General features: G+C 38.5%; 1 protein-coding gene across 1 annotated transcript; it reads right to left on the bottom strand.

Moving 5' to 3' along the window:
• Positions 1–17,923: 17,923 nt before the first annotated feature.
• Positions 17,924–24,407, bottom strand: LOC114030263 (U1 small nuclear ribonucleoprotein C). The gene is made up of 3 exons (XM_027845069.1): positions 24,178–24,407; positions 21,706–21,774; positions 17,924–19,604 (listed from the first exon to the last, which is right to left on the bottom strand). The coding sequence occupies exon 3, from the start codon at positions 19,473–19,475 to the stop codon at positions 19,059–19,061; it is 417 nt and encodes a 138-aa protein (XP_027700870.1). The 5' UTR covers positions 19,476–19,604; positions 21,706–21,774; positions 24,178–24,407; the 3' UTR covers positions 17,924–19,058.
• Between the last annotated feature and the right edge of the window lie 2,663 nt (positions 24,408–27,070).

Genomic DNA, 27,070 nt, shown 5'->3' with positions numbered 1-27,070 from the left:
GATATATTGTCATTATATTATGTTATATTATTATATGCTGATATAATATATAATAATATATTAATGTATAATAAATAAATAATAAAAATATATAGAAAACAGATAAGTACAGTCGAGATTTTAAAACCAAAGATAACACTGAAAAACCAAATGATAGGCCCAAACTCATTGATAAATAGATATAAAAATATTAAATGGAATCTCAGCAAACAAAATACAAAAATACATAAAAAATTATTCACTATAATCAATGAGTTATTCCAGGAATATGGAGATGGTTCAGTGTTAGAAAAACGATCAATATATATCACAGTGTTTCAATAATAAGAAAACTTTTAAATTATGAAATCCTAATAGGAAATATCTGATAAAATGCAGCATGTATTCATGATTTCTAAAAAAGTCCTTCAAAAGAAAAGCAACACAGTTTTTTTTCTTAACATATTAAATAACATCTACTTGAAATTCCATCAACATTACAGGCAAAGAAGAGATATTAAAAAACATTCTCATTAAGAACTGGAACAAAGAAAGGGTGGAGTGATGAAAACAGAAACATAATAAACTCATACATTGCTGGAAGCACTTCACCCTGGTGCAATATTTTTTAAGAAAACAACTGCTGTGACCCTATAACCTCACAACTATGAAAGTATCCCAAAAGGAATAATGAAAAAGAAAAAAAATGATTTATAAAAAAATGTTTATAGTACCTTTATAAAAACTGCATGCAATAAAAAGAATCTCACAAACAAACACACTCCTGTAGAGAAGGGTCCAGTTATTTCCATTCAAGTATCCCACACAGGGCAGGCAAGCTAGCTTGAAAAAGAGAGACAGGGCACACAGCACATGCTAGGCAAGTCAAACTACTGAGCACCATCTCCCCTCAGACCATGACAAAGACAGTCCAGGACCCTGAACCCACGAACTTTGGGAACAACCATGCTTCCAGCCCAGTGCCTTCAGCCACCATCCTGGAAAGCAGCCCCTGGGGAGATGCAGCCTGGCCACTGCTCATGCAAATGCTACAATCACAGTTATGGAAAGCCCAGAAAGGAAATTCTTGCCACCAAAATCCTTGGCACTGTAGAAAAGAAACTGAAATGATTTTATCAGTGGAAAGTGCATTAGAGAAGCATTACCATCTGCTTTGTACAACAAAGTACAACACTCATTCCTATTAAAAACACTTAAAAGTAAAGTACAAATGGATTTTCCCTTAAATTGTTAAGAAGCATTTACCTAAAGCCACTATCAAGCATTATTCGTAACAGGGATAAGCTACAAGCCTTCCCAATAAGATCAATTGTGTAACAAGGATCCCCACTGTCACCAATATTATTCATTATTGTATTGGAAATCCTAGCAATAACAATAAGAGAAGAAAAAGAAATAGAAGGAATCAGATTGGGCAATGAAATAATAAAACCATCTCTTTTTGCAGACAATATAATGATATACTTGGAAAATCCTAAAGATTCAATTAAAGTTAGTTGAAACAATAATTTTAGCAAAGTAGGAGGATGTAAAGTAAACCCACATAAATCATCAGCATTTCTAAGTGTCAACAACAAAACGCTGCAAGAAGAGAGAGTAAGGGGCAGCGAGGTGGCTCAGTGGATAGCTCTGGCCTTGGAGTCAGGAGGACCTGAGTTCAAATATGACCTCAGACACTTGACACTTACTAACTGTGTGACCCTGGGCAAGTCACTTAACCCTGATTGCCTCACCAAAAAAGAAAAGAAAAAGAAAGAGAAAGAGAGAGTAAGAGACACCCCGTTTAAAATAACTCTAGAGAGTATAAAATACCTAGGAGGACACTTGCCAAAGCAAATCCAGGAACTATATGAACAAAATTATAAATAATTTTTATACAAATAAAATCAGATTTAAATAACTGGAGAAGTATTAACTATTTATGGGTAGGTAAGGCCAATATAATTAAAATGACAATTTTACCTAAATTGATCTATTTATTTGATGCCATCCCAATTAAATTACCAAAAAATTATTTTACAGAGTTAGAAAAAGTGATAATAAAATTCATTTGGAAGAACAAAAGGTCAAGAATATCAAAGGAACTAAAGAAAAAAAAGTAAAGGAAGGAGGTTTAGCAGTACCAGATCTTAAACTGTATTATAAGGCAGTAATTATCCAAGCTATCTGGTACTGGCTAAGAAATAGAAAGGTAGATCAGTTAGAACAGAGTAGATAAACAATTTGCAGCAGTAAATTACTATAGTAACCTTGTATTTGACAAGTATAAAGACTTAAGTTTTGGGGATAAGAATTCATTATTGATAAAATTGTTGGGAAAGTTGAAAAGCAGTCTGGCATAAATTGACATAGATCAATATCTTACACCATTCACCAAAATAAGGTCAAAATGGATACATGATCGAGATATAAAGGGAGATATTACAAGAAAATTGGAAGAACATGGAACATATTACCTACCAGACTTATGGATAGGCAAATAATTTATAAATAAATGAGAGAGAGTATCATGAAGTATAAAATTGATAATTTCAATTACATTAAATTAAAAAGGTTTTGTAAAAATAAAACCAATGTAGCCAAGATAAGAAGTATAAAATTGGGAAAATAATTTTGTAGACAGCTTCTTAGATAAAGGTCTCATATCTCAAATATATAAAGAATTTTGTAAAATCTATAAGAATATGAGTCATTTCCCAATAGGCAGTTTTCCAATGACAAAATCAAAATAATTTATAGTCATATGAAAAAATACTCTAAATCACTACTGCTTAGAGAAATTAAAATTAAAACAACCTTGAGATATCATTGTACACCTATCAGATTGGCTAAAACAATAGAAGGGGAAAGCAACAGATGTTGGAGGGGATGTGGAAAAACTGGGACATTAATTCACTATTGGTGGAACTGTGAACTAGTCTAACCATTTTGGAGAGTAATCTGGAATTATGTCCAAAGAGTTATTAAAACTGCCTATTCCCTTTGACCCAGCAATACCACAATCAAGTCTGTTTCCCAAAAGGATCAGGGAAAAAGGAAAAAAAAAACATATTTATAGCAGTTATCTTTGTGGTGGCAGAGAACTAGAAATTGAAGGGATGCCCGTCAATTGGGGAATGACTAAACAAGTTGTGGTATGTGATTGTAATGGAATACTACTGTGCTATAAGAAATGATGAGCTCGTTGATTTTAGAATAACATGGAAAGACTTGCATAAAATAATGCAGAGTGAAATGAGAAGAACCAAGAGAACATTGCATACAGTAATAGCAATTTTGTTTTAAGAACAACTTAGAGAGACTAAGTCATTTTATACCCAAATTAACTACCAAGGACCTATGAAGGAATATGCCATGTGCCTCCAGAGAAAGAATTGATAAATAGAAGTACGTATAGTATGGTTTTACATATACATACACACACACACACACATATATAAAAAATGTACATATACATATTTGTGTCCAATGGTAGCCATCTCTAGGCAGGGGATGCGGGGGAGAAAGGAGGGAAAAATATAAAAAGTGCACAACAGAGAATAAGGAAGCATAGAAAGCAGAGTAGCTTTGAAAACTATGAGTAGTACTTACTATGCAGTTTAAAAAAAAAAAGTAAAGTGTGAAATGGTAAATTCATGGTTTTATAGTGAATCCTCTTTTCAGGTTTACTGTTTATATGAAAATGTTCTTTTTATCTTTATGTATTTAAATTCAAAATGAATAATTTTTTTTAAATGATCAGAGTCTAACTTGGTTAGTGTTGTCATTTTTACCATATTGGCAGGACCCAGTCAAGAAACACTTGTTTCTGTGAATACTCTTTCATAATGCTATTTCTATAAGACCCGGTAACATGAAGACTCCAGAGAGTTAATGTATTTTGTTTGTTTTTTTTTCAAGTAGAATTTCTCTTTCTGTCTTTACTCCAGGTTTTGTCAGTAATAGACAGACTTGCTTATGATTTCTGTGGATTACTTTTTTATCTAACTTTGCTGAAGGTACTATCTTATTTGTATTTTTAAATTTTTTACTAAGTAAGCCATCATACTCATCACAAAGATAATTTTGCCTGCACTTATTAATTCCATTTATTTTTCTTGTTGCATCATTATAGTTAGCATTTGGAATTTTTTTCCATTAAAAAAAATTTAGTGTAACTAAATTACTTATTTTTAGTTTTCAACATTCACTTCCACAAGATTTTGAGTCCCAAATTTTCTCCCCATCTCGTCCCTCTGCCCACCCCAAGATGGCATGCAGTCTGAGAACCCCTTCTCCTAATCTTCCCTCCCTTCTATCTCTCCCCCCCTTCTCTTATCCCCTTCCCCTTCAATTTTCCTGTAAGGCAGGATAGATTTCTGTACCCCATTTCCTGCATTTCTTATTTCCCAGTTGCATGTGAAAATAATTTTTTTTAACTTTTGTTTTTAAAATTTTGGGTTCCAAACTTTCTCCCTCCCTCCCTCCCCACCCACCCTCATTGAGAGGGCAAGCAACTCGATACAGGTTATACATGTGTAGTCATGCAAAACACTTCCATAGTATTCATGTTGTGAAAAACTAAGTATATTTCCCTTCATCCTATCCTGCCCCCCATTTATTCTATTCTCTCTTTTGACCCTGTCCCTCCTTAGAAATGTTTGCTTCTGATTACCCCCTCCCCCAATCTGCCCTTCCCTCTATCATCCTCCTGCTCTCTTGTCCCCTCCCCCCTCCATTTTCCTGTAGGGTAAGATAGATTTCCATACCCAATTGAGTGTGTATGTTATTCTCTCCTTAAGCCAAATCTGATGAGAGTAAGATTCACTCATTCCATCTCACCTTCCCCACTTCCCTTCCACTGTAAAAGCCTTTTCTTGTTTGTTTTATGTAAGATAATTTACCCCATTCTACCTTTCCCTTTCTCCTCTCCATATAATCTTCTCACCCCTTAATTTTATTCTCCAGATATCACCCCTTCATCTTCAACTCACCCTGTGCCCTCTATCTATCTCTCTCTCTCTCTATCTATATATACATATAATTTTTTCCCTCTAACTACTCTAATACTGACAAAGGACTCATGAGTTACAAATATCATCTTTCCATGCAGAATGTAAACAGTTCAACCTCAATAAGTCTCTTATGATTTCTCTTTCCTGTTTACCTCTTCATGTTTCTCTTGAGTCTTGTATCTGAAAGTCAAATTTTCTATTCAGCTCTGGTCTTTTCATCAAGAATTCTTGAAAGTCCTCTGTTTCACTGAATGTCCATTTTTTCCCCTGAAGGATTTTACTCAGTTTTGCTGGGTAGGTGATTCTTGGTTGTAATCCTATCTCCTTTGCCTTCTGGGAATATTATATTCCAAGTCCTGTGGTCCCTTAATGTAGAAGCTACTAAATCTTATGTTATCCTGATTGTGTTTCCATAATACTTGAATTGTTTCTTTCTGGCTGCTTGCAACATTTTCTCCTTGACCTGGGAACTCTGGAATTTGACTACAATATTCCTAGGAGTTTTCCTTTGGGGATCTCTTTCGGGAGGTGATTGGTGGATTGTTTCCATTTCTATTTTGCCCCCTGGTTCTAAAATATCAGGGCAGTTTTTCCTTGATAATTTCTTGAAAGATGATATGTAGGCTCTTTTTTTGATCATGGCTTTCAGATAGTCCATTGATTTTTAAATTCTCTCTCCTGGATCTATTTTCCAGGTCAGTTGTTTTTCCGGTGATATATTTCACATTGTTTTCTATTTTTTTAATTCTTTTGGGCTTGTTTTACAGTGTCTTGATTTCTCATAAAGTTACTAGTTTCCAATTGCTCCATTCTAATTTTTAAGGAAGTATTTTCTTCAGTAAGCTTTTGGACTTCCTTTTCCATTTGGCCAATTTTGCTTTTTAGGGCATTTTTCTCCTCATTGGCTTTTTGGACCTCTTTTGCCATTTGGGTTAGGCTATTTTTAAAGGTGTTATTTTCTTCAGTATTTTTTTGGGGGGGTCTCCTTTAGCAAGCTGTTGACTTATTTTTTGCGATTTTCTTGCATCACTCTCAGTTTTTCCTCTACTTCTCTTACTTGCTTCTTAAAATCCCTTTTGAGCTCTTCCATAGCCTGGGACCAATTCATATTTTTCTTGGAGGCTTTGGATGTAAGAGCTTTGACTTTGTTGTCTTCTTCTGGTTGTATGTTTTGATCTTCTTTGTCACCAAAGTAAGATTCTATGGTCTGACTATTTTTGTGCTGCTTGCTCATGATCCCAGCCAATTACTTGAGTTTTAAACTCTTTGTTGAGGTAGGGGTCTGCTTCCAGCGTGGAGAATGTACTGTCCTAAGCTTCGGGGGTTTTGTGTAGCTGTTTTCAGAGATACTTCTAGGGAACTGCAAATTTTCAGTTCTTCCAAGGTGCTATGATCAAGGGCAAGGTGTTTACTCCTTTCCTGGCCTGTGCTCTGGTCTATGAGTGACCAAAAGTACTCTTTTCAGTCTTGGAACTTCGAGGAGGATTCTCTCTCCACAGCCATTACAAGCTCCACCACACCAGCCCTCCTCCTAGCCCTAGGACCACCACCCAGAACTGCGAACCAGATCCAAGCACCGGCAAAGCAAGAGAATCCTGCACCAGCAGAGAGATCCCTGCAATCCCTCTCTGATCAGCCACTTGATTCCCCTTCAGTATGTGGGCTGGAAGCTCAGGAGGTAGCTGCTGCCCCGAGGCTACGCTCAGGACTGGGGCTGGGACCCCACCACGCTTCTGTCTCACCACAGTCACAGACTCTTCCTACTGACCTTCTAAGTTGTCTTTGGTGTTCATGGGTTGAGAAGTCTGGAAACCGCCACAGCTGCCTGCAATTCAGTCCCCTGAGGCCTACTCCAGGTTCGCTAAGGCCTGTGTGCCCACGCCAAACTGCACTCCTCTCCCTACCTGGCCCAATATATCTTTCCAATCAACCATCCAGGCTGTCTCGGGCTGAAAATTTGTTTCACTCTGTCTTTTTGTGGGTTCTGCTGCTTTAGAATTTGTTTAGAGCCATTTTTACAGGTATTTAGAGGGGTTTGAGGGAGAGCTCAAGCAAGTCACTGCTTTTACTCCTCCATCTTGGCTCCACCCCCGTATTTGTAATTTCTAATAGGGAATAGGAACACAGACTAGACCTGGATTTCTCTGGCAAAATGGAAAACTCCCTGATGAGGAAACTTTCTCTAGCAATGCAGGTCACCACCTCTGCTGCAACTTAGATTCTCAATTGCCTAAAGCAAGAAGGTTAAATGATTTGCCCAATGTCACAGAGACACTGGCTATCAAAAGCAGGACTTGAACTTGGCTCTTCCTGGCTCTAAAACCAGCTCTCTATATTTTACATTACGCTGTTTCTTTAATTGCTAATAGTATAATAATTGCCAATATCAAAAATACTGGTGCAGACAGTGGGTGTCCTTGCTTAACCTCAAGTATTATTTGGGACGTTTCCAGTGGTTTATTCCATTACTAATAATCCTCATTCTTGTTTTTAGGTAAATGGTCATATTTAACAAAGTTCTCATTTCTAGGGCTTTTTAACATAAGCAGATACTGTATTTTGTCAAAAGTTTTTTCTGCAATTACTGATAGAATGATGTAATTTTTACTATTTGTTTTTAATGTGATTAGGTTAATATTTTTCCTAACCATCCTTGTATACCTATTATAAATAACTTAATTATAATGAACCTTTTTTTTCTTTATTGCTATAGACTCTATGCTAATTTTTAAAAAAAGGTTGTAACCATATTCATTACCCTCCCATGATTGGGTGTCAGGACCATATTTGTCTCACAGAGGGAATGTAGTAGAATTTCTTTCCCTATTTTTGAAAAGTTTATTTATATAGTTTAAGATTAATTTGTTCTTATGCCCAAAGGGCTATAAAAATGTGCATACCCTTTGATCCAGCAATAGCACTTCTAGGGCTATATCCCAAAGAGATCATACAAATGGGAAAAGGACTCATATGTACAAAAATATTTATAGCAGCTCTTTCTGTGGTGGCCAAGAATTGGAAATTGAGAGGATGCCCATCAATTGGGGAATGACTGAACAAGTTGTGATATATGAATGTAATGGAATAATATTGTGCTATAAGAAATGATGAACAGGCAGACTTCAGAAAAACCTGGAAAGACTTGTATGGTCTGATGCTGAGTGAAGTGAGCAGAACAGGAGAACGTTGTACACAATAACAGCCACGTTGTGGGATGACTAATATTGATAAACTTAACCCTTCTCAGCAATACAAGGATCAAAGACATCTCCAAAGGCCTTATGATGGAAAATGCTATCCACATCCCAAGAAAGAACTATGGAGTTTGAATACAAATCAAAGCATACTATTTGCTATTTTTTTTTCCTCTGTTGAGTTTTGTTTCCTCTTTCTGGTGGTTCCTCCTATTGGTTCTAATTCTTACTTGCAACATCACTAATGTGAAAATATGTTTAATAGGAATGTAAATGTATAGCCTATATCAGATTGTGTGCCATTTTGGGGAGGGTGGTGAGGAGGGAGGGGGAGAAAAATTTTAAACTCAAAATCATATGGAAGTGATTGTTGATAAATCAAAATAAATTAATTTTAAAAAAATGATCTACAAAAAAAGAATAATTTGTTCTTTAAATGTTTATTACAATTCACTTTTAGATCCTGGCCCAAGAGATTTTTTTTCTTTGTGATTTCATGAGGAGTTTTATCAAATTCTGTTTTCAAGATTAGCCTCTATAGATTTTCTTACGCTTCTTTTGTTAAATTAGCTATTTTACATTTTCATAGCTATTCCTCAATTTTGTTGGGGAATCATTTCAGGTTATTTTCTTTTTTTCTTCTCCAATGTGGTTTCTCTGTCCCTCTTTTTTTTTTTTATCAAATTAACTATTAGTGTATCAGTCTTGTTATCCTTTTCTTTGAGGATCAAACGATAATTTTTATTAACCTAAAAACACTTTTTTCCTTTATATTTTATCTACTCCTGGATTCAGTGGTGATTATTACCTGCGAAAAATTAAAAGCATACAAAACTAAAAAAAAAAATGACATTTCATGGAAGAGTACTCATATGAAACACCTAAAGTTGGCCTACCGAACATAGTGACTTTCCCTTTCCTATTATTCTTTTCAAATAAGTTTCTGTAGATCCTATTTCAGTAAGAGGTAGCTAGATGCCATATGTATAAATCCTGAGGATACCTCCAAAAATCCTGGAATCCTTCCTATAGGCAGAATTGCATTCAAATCATCCTTGAAAGTTACCTTAACATGGTACCTTCATAAAAATTGACCATGTATTAATACAGGAATAAAAACCTCACAACCAAATGAAGAAAAGCAGATATATTAAATGTCTCCTTTTCAAACCACAATGAAATAAAAATCATATTCAATACAGAGCAGTGAAAACATAGATTAAAAATTAATTGGAAACTAAATAATCTAATCCTGAAGAATGAGTGGGTCAAAGAACAAATTATAGAAACAATTTCGTTAAAAAGAATGAAAACAATGAGACAACAAACCAAAGTTTATGCAGCCAAAGTAGTACTTTAGGGAAAATTTATGTTTCTGAATACTTACATAAATAAAATAGAGAAAGAGCAGATCAATAAACACTAGGTTACTATGGTCATTTACTCCTGTATCTTGTGTACCTAACCTATTCCACTGATCCACCACTTCATTTCTTAGCCAGTACCAGCTAGTTGTGATGACTGATGCTTTATAATATAGTTTGAGATCTGATACAGCTAGACTACCTTCTTTTGCATTTTTTTTTCATTAACTTCTCTGATATTTCTTTAGTTGTTTAGGTCTGACTTCATTTGTGTGAAGTGTTTTGTAACTGTGTTCATACAGTTCCAGGGTTTGCCTTGGCAGGTAGACTCCCAAATATTTTATATTGTCTACAGTTATTTTAAATGGAATTTCTCTTTCTATCTCTTGCTGCTGGGCTCTGTTGGTAATACATAGAAATGCTGATGATTTGTGTGGGTTTATTTTATATCCTCCAACTTTGCTAAAGTATACCATGACATCATCTGCAAAGAGTGATAGTTTTGTTTCCTCATCACCTATTCTTATTCCTCAATTTCTTTTTCTTCTCTTAGCTATGGCTAATATTTCTAGTACAATATTGAATAATAGTGGTAATAATGGGCATCCTTGCTTCACCCCTCATATTACTTGGAAGATGGTACACTTAGAAAATCCTACAAAATCAACTAAAAAACTAGTTGACGTAATTAACAACTTTAGCAAAGTTGTGCAGGATATAAAATAAACCCACATATATTATACATATTACCAACAAAGTCTAGCAGGAAAGATAGAAAGAGAAATTCCATTTAAAATGATTAAAGACAATATAAAATAGTTGGGAGTCTACCTGCCAAGACAAACCCAGAAACTACACGAACACAATATAAAACACTTGTCACACAAATAAAGTCAGATCTAAAAAGTTGGAGAAATATCACTTGCTCATGGGTAAGCTGAGACAATGATAAAAGTGACACTTATACCTAAATTAATTTACTTATTCAGTGCCATAACTAATCAAACTGCCAAAAATTATTTTATAGAGGTAGAAAAAATAATAACAAAATTTATCTGGAAGAACAAAAGGTCAAGAATACCAAGGGAAGCAATGAAAAAAAAAAGTGAAGGAAGTTGGCTTAACTGTACCAGATCTTAAACTGTATTACAAAGTGGTAATGATCAAAATAAACACACACACACACACACACACACACACACACACCCCACCCTCCTTCCTCTGAGCCTTTGCACGGGCTTGTCCCCCACATCTGGAATGCGCTCCCTCATCTCCACCTTTCCGAATCCCTAGTTTCTTTCCAAATCCACATCAAATACTACCTAGTACATGAGGTGTTTCCTGATCTGCCCCCACCCCCCAGCTGCTACTGCCTACACCTCCAGACCCTGTTTTTATTTTGTATAGATACATATTTGTACATATTGTCTCCCTTCCCACCCCCCTTCCAGCCACCTAGAATGTAAACTCCTAGAGGGCAAGTACTGCCCTCTAGTACATCTAGTATGTCTTTGTACTGCCAGTGCCTAGCACAGTGCTGGACATACAATTGACACTTAACGTTTGGTGATTGAAAACTTGGACTCAGTAGAATCAAGCCCTTCACAATAGAATCAAGTCTCACACATTCAAATTGCATTTTTTATATGGGGCCTGCTACCCATGTCTAAGTTGCAAACACTGAATACTTAGAAGAGGAAACAGAGACTTAAAGAACCAGGTCATGTCCCACTAATACACTGTTGGAGGAGCTATGAATTAGCTCAACCATTCTGGAAAACAATTTGTAATTCTGGGGGGAAAAAAAACTGGCTCCAGTGTCCAGGAAGAAATTACTTTTCAGGTCTATGGAGAGGGCAAACATTCATGATCAAACAAGATCAGAGAATATGAAGCAGAAAATTTTGACTATATGAAATTAAAAAGGTTTTATGCGAACAAAACCAACGCAGTTAAAATTAGAAGGAAAACAGGTAACTGGGGAAAAAATATTTGCAACAAGTTTCTCAGGTAAAAGTCTCATTTCCAAGATATGTAAAGAATTGATTTAAATGTATATGACTAAGAGCCATTTCCCAATAGATAGTCAAAGGATATGAACAGAAAGTTTTCAAAGACATCAAAGCTATGAACAACTTTAAGAAAAAATGCTCCAAATCAATAATAATAGGAGAAATGCAAATTAAAGAATCACTGAGGTTCAACCTTATGCCCATCAGATGGGCAGAATTGACAAAAGAGGAAAGTAACAAAAGGCGAAAGGTCTATGGGAAAATGGGCACACTAATGTACTGTTGAAATTATGAGTTGGTCCCGACATTCTGGAAAACAATTTGGAATTATGCCCAAAAGTTACTGTGCATATCCTTTGACCCAGTTATATCACTACTTGTCCTATATCCCAAGAGATCAAAGAAAGAGGAGAAATGCATATATGTACAAAAATATTTACAGCAGCTGTTTTTTATGGTAGCCAAAAACTGGAACCTAAAAGAGTGCTCACTTATTGGGGAACGGCTAAATAAAATATGGCATATGAATGGAACAGGTCATAAGAAATGGACAGTTTCAGAAGAAACTGGAAAAACCTCTATGAACGAATGAGGAGTGAAACAAGCAGAACAATTTGTATAATGACTACATTATAAAGAAAAACAATTTTGGAAAACTCTGATCACAGGTCTAGCAGGCTGAAGATGATACTTGGTATTCATCTCCTGACAGAGGGATGATGGTCTTAAAATGCAGAATAAGACATACATTTTTGGACATGGCCAATCTGGGAATTTGTTTAGGGACAATGCATGTTTGCTATGAGGGTTTTCTTCTTTTTTAATGTTCAACTGGTGGGGGGGGGGGGAAGACAAGGGAAAGAACCAGGAGGGAAAGGCAAAAAGTGCTATTCTTTAAAAAATATGTTTTTTAAATTAAAGAAAGTCAGAGAAGAAATAGATAAAATGATAACAAGGAGTAAAAAAGATAAACAAAATTAAGAGCCAACCTGTTGAAAATGCCAGGAAAGTTGAGAAATCATTAGCAAATGATCAAATAAAATGGGAAAATTTAATTATCAAAATAAAAAATGAACAAGATGAACTGAAAGTAGAAAGGAAACAAAAGCAATGATAGGAAGTTTTTCCTGGGCATCAAACCTCAATTTACTCCTTTGTAAGTAACACTCATTGTTCCTGGTCCTGCCCCCTGGGATCAAAGAAAACAAATCCATCCCTCTTTCACATGACAGCTTTTGAAATACTGGAAGATAATTATTGATTTCCCCCAGTTCTCTTCTCCAGGCTAAACATCCCCAATACCTTCAACCAATCTTCATATGACATGGACTCCAAGTTCTTTACTCACTTGGCTGCCCTCCTCTGGGGAGTCCTTCCTAAATGTCCTTCCTAAACTGTGGCACCCAGGATGGCACATAATACTACAGAGGTAGTCTCATCAGGGGATATTATACTAATGTTACCTTGGAATTAGCTCATCTCAGTCAGATTACATGAACTCATGAACAGGGTAGGAACTCCAAATGTCTCTTTATACTTCTGTCACTAAAGATCATTCTCCTTGGCATAAACAAACAAACAGAAGAAAAATAAGAACTGAACAACTTTGTAGTCATTGAGCACAAGCAGTATGCCAGTCCCTTCTTGGATTTTCTTCTTACCTCCCAAAGAGCTTAAAACACCATTTTTATCACAGTGTCCTTTTCTTTCTTCACTAGCCTCAGCTCATTCTGACACCATTTTTACTGGACCATACCACAATCTGAAGTTCATCCTCATTTACCTGCCCTTCTTTTCATCTTCTGTAAATATCTTTTATGACTATAAAGGGAAGAGTTCTCTGGACATCCATCTTGAGCTCTTCAGATAAGTCTCATGTTCTTGTCATGGGAATTTAATTCTGTCTTCAGAACTTCTTTATTGTGGGTTCCCATCCCTCCTGGGCTGACTTCAAAGGAAAAACTTAGAGGAAATAGATGATTTCCTGCAAATAAATACCCCCAATTTTTTGTTAAATAGGATGGGAGGGGTAGGGAGAGATACAGGGGGATATTTCAGTTATGGAAAAAGAAAAGATATCAATAAAAATTTATTTTACAAACACATATAAAATACTCAAATTAACAAAACAAGAAACAGTCATCAAAACAACCCAGTTTCAGAAAGAGAAATCAAGCAAGACATAAATGAACTACCAAAGAGGTGGAAAATCCTGGTCCAGACAGATTTACAAGTAAATTCCAAACATTTAAAGAACAAATATGACCTATGTTACAAAAATTATTCCTATAATTGAGAAAGTACCCTTCACAACTATGGTTAAAGGCAAAGGTCCTAATTAAGAGATAGAGGTGTATATAAAACATAATAGCCATTTTCAGTAAATCAATAAAATTCAAGTTTTTCTATAAATAAAATCAAGGTAGCTAGCATAAGAGAAAGGCTCAAGAAGGAAGATATTTGCATCAAATATCTCTAACAAAAGTCTGGCTTCCAGGATAGGCAGGAAATAGACACAAACATAGAGGTCCAAGAGCCATTCTCCAAGAGAGAAGTGATCAAAGATATAAACAACTTTCAAAAGAACTGCAAATCGTAAACAACTATGTAAAAGAACCCACCAAGTCACTAGGTAATAAGAGAAACATGAATTAAAGCATCTCGTATGTTTCTCCCCCACCCCATACGGAGGCAAAGAATAAAAGACAGAGATAGTCAATGTTAGAGGGTCTGTGAGAACACAGGTATATTTCATGGTGCACTGTTTTGGAAAACTACTTGGAATTATGTGAGCAAAATCAATAAATTGTTGCATCCTTTTTACTCAGTGATCCTGATAAGGGGGCATGAGAAGTCAAAGACCAAAATACAGTAGCACTTCTTTTGATAGAAAAAAAAAAACTAGACAATGGAGAAATGGCTAAAAAACCTTTAGCAATAATAGAGACTTGTACTTTTATATACAATCTTCTCCTATTCCACAACGTATATGGAAGTGTTAATTTGATTTGATTTTTAAGTTCACAATAGATAGAAAATGAAAAAAATTGTGTATAGATATAACAGAATAGTATTATGTTTTAATAACAGATTTTCTGACTTTTTCAATTTACTGACTTTGTTTTGCTGATTTTTCTTTTCTTCTGTTTTTTTTTTTCCTTTAAAAATATTCTTTATCACATGGGATGACTCTAAAAGGAGTGAAGGGGAGAAATGCTGGGAGAAATTTTAGAGGATGTAAAAATAGCAATAAAATTTATTTTTAAGAAACAGCAGATATGAAGAATTCAGAAAAATGGAGGATGAACTGTTTGAGGTGATGTAAAGGAAAATAAGCAGAACCAGAAATAAGAACAACAGACACAGTAACTGAAATAACCTAAGCAAAAACCACAGCTGAATAATTAATAATAATTAAATGTAACAAAATTAAATATTAAATGGAATACTAATAATTATTTTAAAAGGGCAGCTGAATTCTCCTTTAACGGAATAACCAAAATCAGTCCAGGTGCATAAATTAGAACTCCAAGGGACTTTGGATGCAATCCCATCCGACCCTCTGGACCCCCTCGATTTCCAGACAATGAAATGGAGGCCCATAGAGGTTAAGTAACCTGATTTCTTTACTTTATTTGAGAGTGCACGCTGTATGATATAACAAACCTCTCCCCTCTCAGTAGAGAGATGGGAAACTACAGAGAGAGAATATTTTTTTTCCTGCTCTTTTCATCTCCTTTTCTGCCTTTAAACTGCCTTCTTTTTAATCTGCTATTAATTACATATATACATATACATTACATATATATATATGTATATATGCTTTATCCCCTTTCTTAAGTAGCTAACTTTACTCCCCATCAGAGGCCCCGTAAGTACATTAGCCCTTACATAATTAACCCAGAGGCACAAAAAAGGACTTACCAAAACTGGAACAGTTAATATGTGCATAGAGGGCCCTTTGCAATCTCATCCATTCTTTTCCTGGATCGGCACTATAGGTCAGTGGTACAAACCTTTTTACCACCACTTTATAGACAGGGAAACTGAGGCTGAGGCACAGAACCTGGGGCAGAAAGAGGGGCAGGCCAAGGTGGATCCAGGCTCAGGCTCAAACTCAAATAACAGGACAAGAAAGGCTGAGGATATAATGAAGTCATCCCCCACCCATCGGAGAATCGAGGGAAATTGAGATTTCCCTCTCCCACTCATAAGGCCTAGAGGATTGCACCTCCCACCCCCACCCCCAAATGCCCAGGGCCTGCAGGAGAAAGCAAAAAAAGATTTTTCTCCGAAAAAACCCACCCTAAGGCCTAACCTGGCTCGTGAGGCCTAGAAGCCTCGGTGCCCTCCACATTCACCTCGGCCGTGGTGAGAGGTGGGAAGGGCCACCACCCCAAGCACAAGGCGCTCATCCCCCTCCCTCAGCTTGCTGCCAGCCTTAGGGCAGGCGATAAAGCAGAGAAGGGAGAAAGGAGACGCTGGGTGATGAGGAAGGAAACAGCAGCAGGGGTGGGTTGGGAGGCAGGGCGAGGAGCTGTAGACTGGGCTCCACTCTTAGCTGGCCACAGGCACTAATTGGGTGATCACTCTCAAGGGCCTGTCCCCTCTGGGCTGCCTCACTCTCCCTCATCTGTAAAACGAGGGGGTTGGATGTCCCTTCTAACACCAACATCCCATGATGGGTCTCTTTGGAACATTCCTCACAGAGAATGGCATTGTTCTCCCACCGGGAAATGGCACTCCTTGCCCCCAGGCTACTTTGGCCCCACTGTGTGTCCCTCTCCTCCCTAGCTCATCCCATCCTGGCCCAAGCCCCATCCCAACTTTGTACTGTAGATGTAAGGGTGAGGCTGAACAGCCCCATTTCAGCTCTGATCCTTACCTGATTAAAAACACTTGGAAGGAATCACACAAATGTTATTTTCCAGTTAAGATACCAGAGCTGAAATGGGGCAGTTCAGCCTCACTCTTTACGTACACAGACTGGATAACCCTAAAGGGATCAATACTTGATGGGAAGGACAGTGGAAGCATGTGGCTAGGGGAAGCTGAGTGACTTTAGCCATGCCCTACATCAATTCCCTGTCCCTGTGATGATGATTAGGGTGAAGGGAAGGAAGTACTGATGTAGGTGCTATTATCCCCATTTTACAGTTGAGGAAACTAGGGCAAGCAGCAGTTAAGTGACTCGCCCAGGGTCCCACAGGTAGCGTCTGGCACAGGATTTGAACTCGGCCCTTCTGACTCCAGGCTCTATCCACAGCAGGACCTAGCCAACCCCATTTGATACCACACTGCTTTCAAATCAAACAGGAAACAGTGATGTTCCCTTTTCAGGTTGATAAATCAATAGGTAGATATCACAGTGGATGGTGCTGGACTTATTATTCAGTAAGAGCCAAGTTCAAATCCTACTTATTAACTGTGTGACCCTGGGCAAGTCACTTACCTCTCAGCCTCAATTTCCTTATATGCAAAATGGGGGTAACAGTACTTACTTTACAGGGATTGTTGTGAGGACAAAACCATGTAATTTACATAATGTGCATTGCAAGCTTTAATAAAGAATGCCTGGTGAGGGTCACTACCCAATTTGGGACACATTGACCCCTCATGACAGCCAAAGGACTACACTTGAATGCAAAAGTAAAATATCTCAACCCAAATACAAAAACTTTTGAGAAGCCTGACAGATTGCTTACACCCATTTCAGTCAGATTTCCATCCCACAGGTTGGGCAGCCACAAAACCACCATGTCTCCCTCTACATACTGACCAGTTTATTCTCCAATATCAAAGCAGGGACTCCTATCAAGTGTTATCTTCACGCAACCCCAAGCCTGCCACTCAGGCTTCAACTCCAAAAAGTGCTTGTTATGGTCCCAGAAGCATCTGAGGGGCCACTTCCTCCCATCACAGGTAACATAGAAGGCCCTCTCCACAGGATAAATCAAGGTGAGACCACAGCTCTTCCTCGAATAGTGCAATTTTTCCTGGCTAAAAGTGTTTTATCAATCAGGCTGAACTTGTTCAACCTGCAGTGTCTTTCTCATAGATGGGACAACTATCACAATAAAATCTAAGTATGGATGCCTAAGTGTTAGAGAGCTCAATAGCTTGCCAACAAACCTATGGCACTTGGATTCTCTTGCACTGTTAGTGTTAGGCAGCTAGAGATGCCAGAATCTTCACATTCTTTGTGGTAGAATAACCATTCCCATCCTCCTAGTTTCAAGGCAGGGACCCCCAGTAAGTGTGCCTCAATGTCATCTCAAGTCTCCTGGAGCTCAGGGTTTGAGTGGTGATTTGCACGGCGTGTCTGAACAGACAGTTCAAGAGAGCTCTGTCAGAGAGAGTCAATTTTTTAAAATGCTAAAACAGTTGGTACTTTTATTTTTATACGTCACAATACAAATATAAGCTATAAGCTGCATTTCTGCCCCACTCTTCCTTTTTAAATTGTTTCTTCTTTGACAGGATGTGGGAAGTCTTCTTACATGTTTGGAAACTACCCCTGGGGCAGTTTGCAAAAAGAAAAACCGCAAGCTATCCACAATCATGACAAAATGCTCTAACTTTCTAAAAAGAATGCAAATCAAAAACAATTCTGAAGCATCACTTTACACCCATAAGATTGAGAAAGATGACAAAAGATGAAAATGGTCAAAGCTGGAAGGACTGTGGAAAGATAGGCACACTAATGCACTTTTGGTGGAGCTGTGAATTTGTCCAACAGTTCTGAAAAATGATCTGGAATTACTCTAAAAAGTCACTAAAACACACGTTATCTTTGACTCAGTGATACCACTATTGGCATATAACCCAAGAAGGGCAAAGATAGAGGGAAAGGTCCCATATATACAAAAATATTTATAGCAGCACTTTTTGTAGTAGCAAAGAACTGCAAGCAAACAATACTCATCAATTGAGAAACATCAAATGAACAACATATGGGATATGAAAGCAATAGACTACTACTGTGCTACAAGATATGAATATGAAGAAGTCAGAAATTTGGAAAGGCTTGTATGTACTAATGGGAGAGGGAAAGTAAGCAGAAACAAGAAAACAATTTACACAATCACCACAATATAAAGGAACACAACACTGATAGACTTCAAAATTCTGATCAATGCATTATGCAACTGTGACTTCAGAGGACTGGTAAAGCATGTTTCCTTTCCTTTGGCAGAGAGATGTTAAACTACAGGTGCAGAACGAGGAATAAATTTTAGACACGTCCCAATATGTTGATTTTTCTTTTCACTGTGCTTATTTGTCACAGGGGAGGGATACACTGAGGAAGGATGGAGGGATATACCGGGGGTGGGGAAATCATGGAAAAATGACAATGACTTAAAAGAGTGCTGACATTTTAAAAAGGGAAGGGGGGGGGGAAACCCATGTATGAGACCCAGCACCATGATGTTCTGGTGAAATAGAACAAAGAATAGAAAACTGAGAAATGGGTTTCTTTATATTCTCTCCATTTTATCTGTCTGGTCTGGGCATTGCTGGGCGGGTGGGCACCATCATGGGATGAGGAAGGGGCCTCATCATCGGAGGGCCAGGCATCATAGGCATGTGGCCTCCCATGGGCATCCTCATGCCAGGAGGTGGCCCCACAGGCATCATTCCAGGAGGGGGGGGCCCCATCATGCTAGGGTGAGGAGGTGGGATCATAGGCCCTCCGAGAGGAGGAGCAGAGAATAGGTTGGGAGGAATTCTTCCTTGCTGAAATGCAGTGGTTGTTTTATCAATCAGACTCTGGGCTTGCTCTTCCATCCACTTTTGATAATAGTCTCTCACATTCTCTTTATGCTTTCTCCCGCTGCAGTGTGTCTTCCTCACAGATGGAGAATCATGAGTGAGGTACGTGTCACAGTAATCACAGTAAAACTTGGGCATGATGGTCGCACACTTGTGCCTTGTTCTGTCCAAGGTATCTTCCAAACAGACTGGCTGGCTTCCTCACCCTCTTCACTGTATCTCTTAACAAGTTGTCCACATATAAGACTAACTTCGGGATGCTCTTATCTAATAAAACATGGGGGAAATAAGGAGGTCAAAGGCAGAAAAAGGCTCCACATTTACCTAAATATTCAAAGCAACATTTTTTTGAGTGTTATCAAAAAAAACTAGTGACATGATAAATGCTCATCAATTGGAGAACACCGAAAAGAATTCAGAAAAACACAGAATGACAACGAACTGCCGAAGAGGAAGGAAAACAATATACACCACAATTACAATAATATAAATGCAAACAAAGCTGAAAGACATCTGACCTCCAATTACAGCGACCAATCTTGGTTCCAAAGGACAGATGAACCCATTTCCCTCTTTTTTAGTAGAGATGTAGTGGCCACACATCAGTAAAGTCCCACAGACTGACAGATGTGGTGGTCACTATTGCTCGTAAGGAAACCTAAGTAACATTCTATGTATGTTTTCCAGAAAACAAGAACTTTATACACAGGCATAGCATGTATGCTCTAAGAACAGGTCCAACTCCCTGGCTTTCATTATATTAGTGGAACAAGTATGTAGTTTAGTGAATTGATCAAGGCCTGAAGTAGGCCTCACAGCATGTCAGACTAACCCGATTTCTTCTATACCAAGTTTTCTTATAAATTTTGCATTATACATCAATACAAACCACATTTTTTTTTTAGTAACTATATACATACAAATTATCTTCAACACAAGAAGCATCAAAACGATTTTAATTCCTATGTCTAACTCAAGATTCTTTGTCCACTCATTCCAATTCGGTTTACCTCTTACATGGTCAGTGTGTATTCTTTCTGCTGGTCCTGCTTTTTTCTTCACCTTGCATTATTACATAAAGATCCTCCCATATTTTTTTCTATTGCTTAGATTTGTCCATCTGAATTGCATTATAATATGCTTTTTTTGTTTTTTAAATCCAGGGCTGCCTACGGATTTCTTTACATTATATTACCAGGCCACAATTCAGCCATTTACCTACTGTTGGACATTTAGTTGTTTCTTTTTCCAGTTTGGGTTTTGTTACTATCACATTTAATGCTATGAAGAGCTCTGAACATATTTTGTTTTGATAACATTTTCAGGGTCTTTCCCCAATAACAAGATTATTGGATCAAAAGGTGTAATTCATTTTTGAATTTTTTTGAACTCAAGTCTAGAATATTATACTATGTGTCTCCTTATTAGATTTGGCCCAGTGCTCTAGCCCAGTGGTAGGGAACCTCAAGTGAGGTCCTTTGACTGAATCCAAACACCACAGAACAAAGCCCCTTCATAAAAGGATTTGTTCTGTAAAATTTGGACTCGAACACCGGAGGACCTAAAAGGCCACAGGTTCCCCACCCCTGCTCTGGCCTATAAAGATCTGTCTGAATGACTCCTAAACCTCTTCTCAACTAAAAACTGACACCCCTCATAATGGTAAGATTATAAAATTGGAAACAAAGGTGCCCATAGACTGAGGAGTAGTTAAATTAACTGTGGCATTTGAATGTAATACTATTGCTTTGTCAAAACCAATAAATAAGAAAAACAAAGTAACTTTTATGTGCCAATGTAGCAAAGTAAGCAGAACCAGGAGAGTAATATATACAATGACTATAACAATGCATAATAATGTAAATACACAGGGAGGCCCACTAATCTGGGACCCAGAGAACAGATGTTAAAACACAACTCCCTCCTTTCTGTAGAAAGGTGGTGAGGACTGGAGAGCCTCTTATCTCCTCTATTTTCCCTGCCCTCATCCCTCTTCCCTTTTCATCATTCTATTTAAGCACAAACCTTTATCCCTTTCCCTAAACTCTTATGTAGCTTCTCCCTCAAATCCAACTCCAAATAGGACATTAGACATCTAGAAGTGTTACAAAGAAAAAAAAAGTCAGAAATATTCACATAAAGGACTTAAAACGAAGCTTCAGTTCAGGGACCCCGTTTTCCACCTTTTGGGACCTCTTTACTGTGCCCAGAGTCTAAATTCCTTGAGGGCAGGGATTATTTCATTTTTGTCTTTTTATTTCCCTAGCAAAGTACCTAATACATAATAGTCACTTAACAAACCTTTTTTTTTTAAATGGAATTGTCACATACCTGTGTGTCCTGCTGTAAACATAACATCCAAACTTACCTGACAGATAAAATGGGACCCAGCTTTTCAGACAGACACTCAACAGGGATCCTAAAGGATGGACTGCACCTAACAGACAAAAACAGACTCAACATTATGGTAACAGCTGACATCTGTATTGTTTTATAATCCCTTCTTTCACCAGAATGAATTCCAGGAATTAGTGTTGACAAAAAGAATAAAAAGCCAAGGACAGAAGCTTGGCAGCACCAAACTGAGGGGTTGGACTGAGGACTTCTGTCCAAAGTAACGAGCTATCTGAATACTTTAGATAGGTGCATGGTTCAAAGTCCCTTCCTCAAGCTTTCCTTTAGTTCTTTCTTCCCTCTATCAAGCCTCTTCTTGCACACACCTTTCATTTATTTATTCTCACAACAGGCATTCATTAAGTACCTACTGTGTGGCAGGCACTGGGTTAGTAATCTGGATACCAAAAAAATAAAAAGCCTCTGCTCTTAGGAAGTTTAATGTTGGAGGGGAGAGGAAAGCAAGCAGTACCAACACAGGTAAGGAAACACAACACAGCAAAAGTAATTTTTTTTTGAGATAGCAGAGAAGGAAATTAGGCTGAGCCTCGGATAGGAGACGGCGCTTCAGCAAAGCATGGAAAAAAGGTAGAAACTTTACAAAGCAGAAGTGAGGAGGCAGTATATTACAGGCCTGGACTATAAGATCCCAGTTTTAGAGCTAGAAGGGCCATTAGAGGTCACTGAGCTATTTCTCCTACTCTAAAGCTTAGCGTACAAAGTTACTTGTTCAGGCTCACTGCTGGTGGTAGAGTCCAGGTTCTGACTCCAAAATCAGTGACCTCTAATGTACCTGCTTTCACAAGGGCCCTGGGATACGGAATTTAGCAACTCCTCAAGCCATCATCCCTTTAGTTTTATCCCTTTATTATCCCATAGCCTTGTTCCCTTCCAAAGGCCAGGTTCTAGAAAAAGTTGTCTACTCCCTTGCCTCCACTTTCTCTCCCACACATCTCAACTATTTATAATCTGGCTTCTGACTTCATTACTCAACTGAAAGCAGATATGCCAAAACCCAAACTTACTAAACAGATAAGGATGTAAGTCTTTGTATTTTGCATTTATTCTCCCCTCCTATATAGACTGGCATTTGGATGCAGAACCCCATCAAAAAAAAGCCCAGATCCTTAAGAAACAATAGGTAACCTTCTGACCTCCTGCCCCCTTTGCCTCTGCCCCTCGACTATGATCTGGAACTGAAAAGGAAGGAGCATCCCTAGCACACCTCAAGACAAGAACGGATTTTTCCAGTACAAAAGAGAAGGCTGGGAAGCCATCTTGTAAACTGCCACTCAAAACTTGGAGGACTGCAGTGCCCCTCCTCCTTCTACCCTCCTAGAGACCTGCATTTAACTATGCCAGAAATACACGTCATTCAGGCCTGCAAGTTTGGTACCGGGCTTTTCTCCTTTTCCTTTCTTTACTGTAGATGCGTATCATATAACCATTCACTTGGAGAGACCTTAACCACTAAATGTAGAAAATGAAATGAAACTGGTAAATGTAACGGATCACATTTCCTTAATTTAAATTTAAAACTCCAATTCAGAGACTCCTCAAATGGTGCCTTTGAGTGTCTGCAATTGAATTACTAACTCAGTTAATTTTATAGCTCTTTATACGTTACAATTTTTCTCCTGACAAGATAATTTCATAGACAAGGAACCTGAGGCTCGTATATGTGGAGAGCGTCCAAGAGCTGCTGGGAAAACCAGACTATGTCCAGTGATTCTGCCTTCAAATCCTGCTGTGGGAGAAAAAAAATTGGTCGGCCAGTATTTCCTAAGCACCCACTATGTGTGAGGAGCAAAAATGAGAATGTGAGGGGTAGAGTATCATGTATCAAACAAAGGGGGGTGGGGGGAGACAGGAAGAGATGTGCCATCAATGAAGATCACGGTATCACCCAAGTCTAGAGCTTAGAGGCCATCTTTCCCAAGCCCTTCATTTTTACGGAGAAAGAAGTTAAGGCCCAAAGAGGTCAAGGGACTCGTTCAAGGTCACGTAAACTGGGTAGTAAGTGGCAAGAGCCAAATATGAAGCCAAATCCCTTTTTACCGTAAGCGACAACGCTTTTTTCTTTTTCTTTTTTTTTGGCGGGAGGGGTGGAGATAAACGCGGACTTGTACCTATGAAGAATGGCCGACAAAGAGCTTGTTTGGGAATGAATGCGGGAAAGAAGAGCTCGAAGCGTTGGGAAAGAAAGGACAAAGGCAGGAGGTGGCAAGGGTGAGCGCAAGAGCTAGCACCACGCGGCGCGCAAATGCCGCAATGGACGCCACAAGGCACCTCCCCGTCCACTCTCCTCCTCCTCCTCCTCCCCCCCTCCCTTCCCCCACCCCCTTCCTTCTTTCTCTTCGAACGAGGAAGAAATCATGCTAAGAGAAGGGAAATCTCCGTGGACGAGCAGCAAGCAGCAAGGACTTCTCGCCATGTCCGCACTTACCCCAACAACGAGAAGATGAGGGCACACCGCCGCCGACTGCTTGAAGGGCCTGGCCGACCGTGGGAGGGACAGGAGAAGAGAGGACAGAGGGAGGGAAGGAAGGGGGAAGAGAGGGAGTGAGAAGGCAACAGAAACCGAGAGAGAACGAGCGAACAAACGCGCCCCGGTCGCTCCAGAGGGAGAGGGTAGCAGCTTCTGGACTTCCGTTTGCTCGCAGCTTACTGCGCAAGTGCCGAATTCGGCGCTGTCTAACCTTAGGGGGCGGGGCCAGAAAAGATCCTTAAAGGGGGGGCGAGGGAAAAGAAAGGGCGGGATTGGGGGGGGGGGGGGGGGGGGGAGAGAAGGGGAAGGTAGAGGAAGGGAAAGAAAGTGGGCTACTGTCTTAAACCCCTGGGGAAGTAATCTCTTTTATGGATCCAATACCCTGTTTTTTGTGAATTAGGAAAATGACCAGCAAGAAAGAGTAAGGACTTAGAAAACCATAGGATTACAGCCTAGAAAGACCTATAGAGATCATCTTGTCCAGGCACTCATTTTATAGATGACAAAATGACTTCTGAAAAGGAAGTGATACATGAAGTCCGAGTTAGGAGCTGAAATTGCATTTAAAGGTAATCACATCCCACTCCTTCATTGTCTGGAGGAGAAAACAGGCCCAAGGAAGGGCAGTGACTCCAACACACATAGTAGGTGCTTAATAAATGTTAAAGTGAGTTAGCCTATAGGATCCCAGGATTATGAACTGAAAGAACCTTTAGAAATCATCTTTCCCAATCCCTTCTTGTAGAAAACTAAATCTAAAATCAATTATATTCTTTTTTTTAATTATATTGGCATGGCCCAACCACAAGTAGTGAATCTCCAAATATTTGTCACCTTGTATTACTATATAGTGTTCTGTAGTTGTATTGATATAAATATTGTGTCTAGGTAATATAACTCCCAAATGATGCATGAATTTTATAGCTATTTCCAACACTTTCATTTTACATTTAGTGAAATTGTAAAATTAGTGAAACTGTAGCTTAGAAAGGTGAAAGGACTTTCAGGAGTATTGGGATTATAAAATGGAAGGGTCATTATAGATACCTCCAACACCTTCATTTTATAGATTAGGAAACAGGCACTGAGAAATACAACTGTTTACAGTATTGTAGAACTTCGAGTTGACACTATCTTATTCTGCCTCAGCTTTTCAAGTGGAAAACTGAGGCTGAAAGAGGGCAAGTGACTTCCTAAGAAAGGCAAAAGACAGTCCCTACCCGAAAGTTCACAGTCCAATTTAGAAACATTCAAGCAACTATGTACAAAGAAGCTATTTCCTGGATAAACTGGAAATAATCAACAGAGGGAAAGCACTAGAATTAAAAAGGGATCAGGAGAAACTCTGTAGAAGAGAAGCCAGGGAAGCCAGGAGGCAGATCTAATGGCCTTTTCTCAAATGTCATCCTTCTTAACCTCTCTTTACAGCCTTTGACACTATATTTAAATCACCCTTTTCTTGATACATTCTTTCCCCTAGGTTTCTACTCTCTCCTGGTTCTCCTTCTACCTAGCTGACCAATCCTTCTCAGTAGTCTTTGCTGGATCTTCTTCTAAGTCATGCCTACTTTGAGAACAAAGGACCACCACCCCCACTACCCCACTACCACCGACAACAACTAATTGTAGGCATCCCACAGGGCTCTGCCCTGGGGTCCCTTTCTCTGTTCCCTCTATACTATTTCAATTAGTGATCTCATCAGCTCCCATGGATTCAATGATATCTCTATACTGATGATTCTCAAATCTACTTACCATTATCAATATCACCGCTAACTACCTATGAGACATCTAGAACTGGATTCCAGTAGACATCTTAAACTTAACACGTCCAAAACCGAACTCATTTGTCTTTCCCTCAAAACCCTCCTTCCCTCCTACCTCCCCTATTACTATAGAGGGCAACACCATCTTCCCAGTTCCCCATGCTCACAACTTAGGGGTCATCCTCTACTTCTCATTCTCTCTCACATAGGTATGCTGATAAATGTTTAACAACAGGCTCTCTGGGAAGGGTGTATTCTTAAAATATTTTTAAGTTTAATGTGCAGTATTAACATTTTATCCATTACTTAAAGTCTAGAAAATCAACAAAACAAATCAAGCCCTGATTTATAGTGTCCATCAGTTTCTGAGGTGTAACTGCTCACACTGAACATTTTATATTCTGCCTCAGCACACCCCTGAATCTCTGCCCCCACCCCAATATCCAGTTTCTTGCCCAGGCCTGTTGATTTTCCCTTCCTAACATCTCTTGTCTATATCGCCTTCTTTCCTCTGACACTATGACTCCCTAGGTACAGGCCCTCATCACCTTGGGCCTAGATTATTGCAATAGCAATAATAAAGTATCTGGAAAAATAAATCCAAATTATCTAGGAGCCAAGGTAGACAATTCCCAGAATATAACTAGTACAGTAGGTGCTATACTAGTATCTAGCTGTAGTCATAGGGCCAATAATATGGTGGGTGTCATCAGAAAAGTTACTTAAAACAGAAACTGAAAATGTTATCCTACTTTCATGTATACCTATAATGTGGCCACGTCTGGAATACATTTTAAAAAACAACGTGTTTTAAAAACCTCCCTATCTCCAATGACTTTCTCCCTCTCCCCTCCCAACAGAACCCTCCCTTGTAACAAAGAAATATATACTTAAGCAAAACAAATCAACACATGGGATGTTTTGTACAGTATGTGCTTTATGAAATGCAATTTTCACTGAACCTCAAGGATCACAGAAGTGAATTGTAGAAAGAAGAAACAAGGACGAAAATGAATGCAGCCACTATCAGTAGGTTCCACTTATGTAGATCTTGATTTATAGATGCTGGAGAACTATTTATTTTG

This window comes from Vombatus ursinus, unplaced genomic scaffold (assembly GCF_900497805.2).
Source record: "Vombatus ursinus unplaced genomic scaffold, bare-nosed wombat genome assembly UNPS02014951.1, whole genome shotgun sequence".
Taxonomy (NCBI): domain Eukaryota; kingdom Metazoa; phylum Chordata; class Mammalia; order Diprotodontia; family Vombatidae; genus Vombatus; species Vombatus ursinus.
This window is presented reverse-complemented; position numbering and strand designations above follow the sequence as displayed.

Excerpts from the sequence above, each read along its gene's own strand:
- LOC114030263 (XM_027845069.1), bottom strand. The coding sequence starts at position 19,475 with ATGCCCAAGTTTTACTGTGATTACTGTGACACGTACCTCACTCATGAT.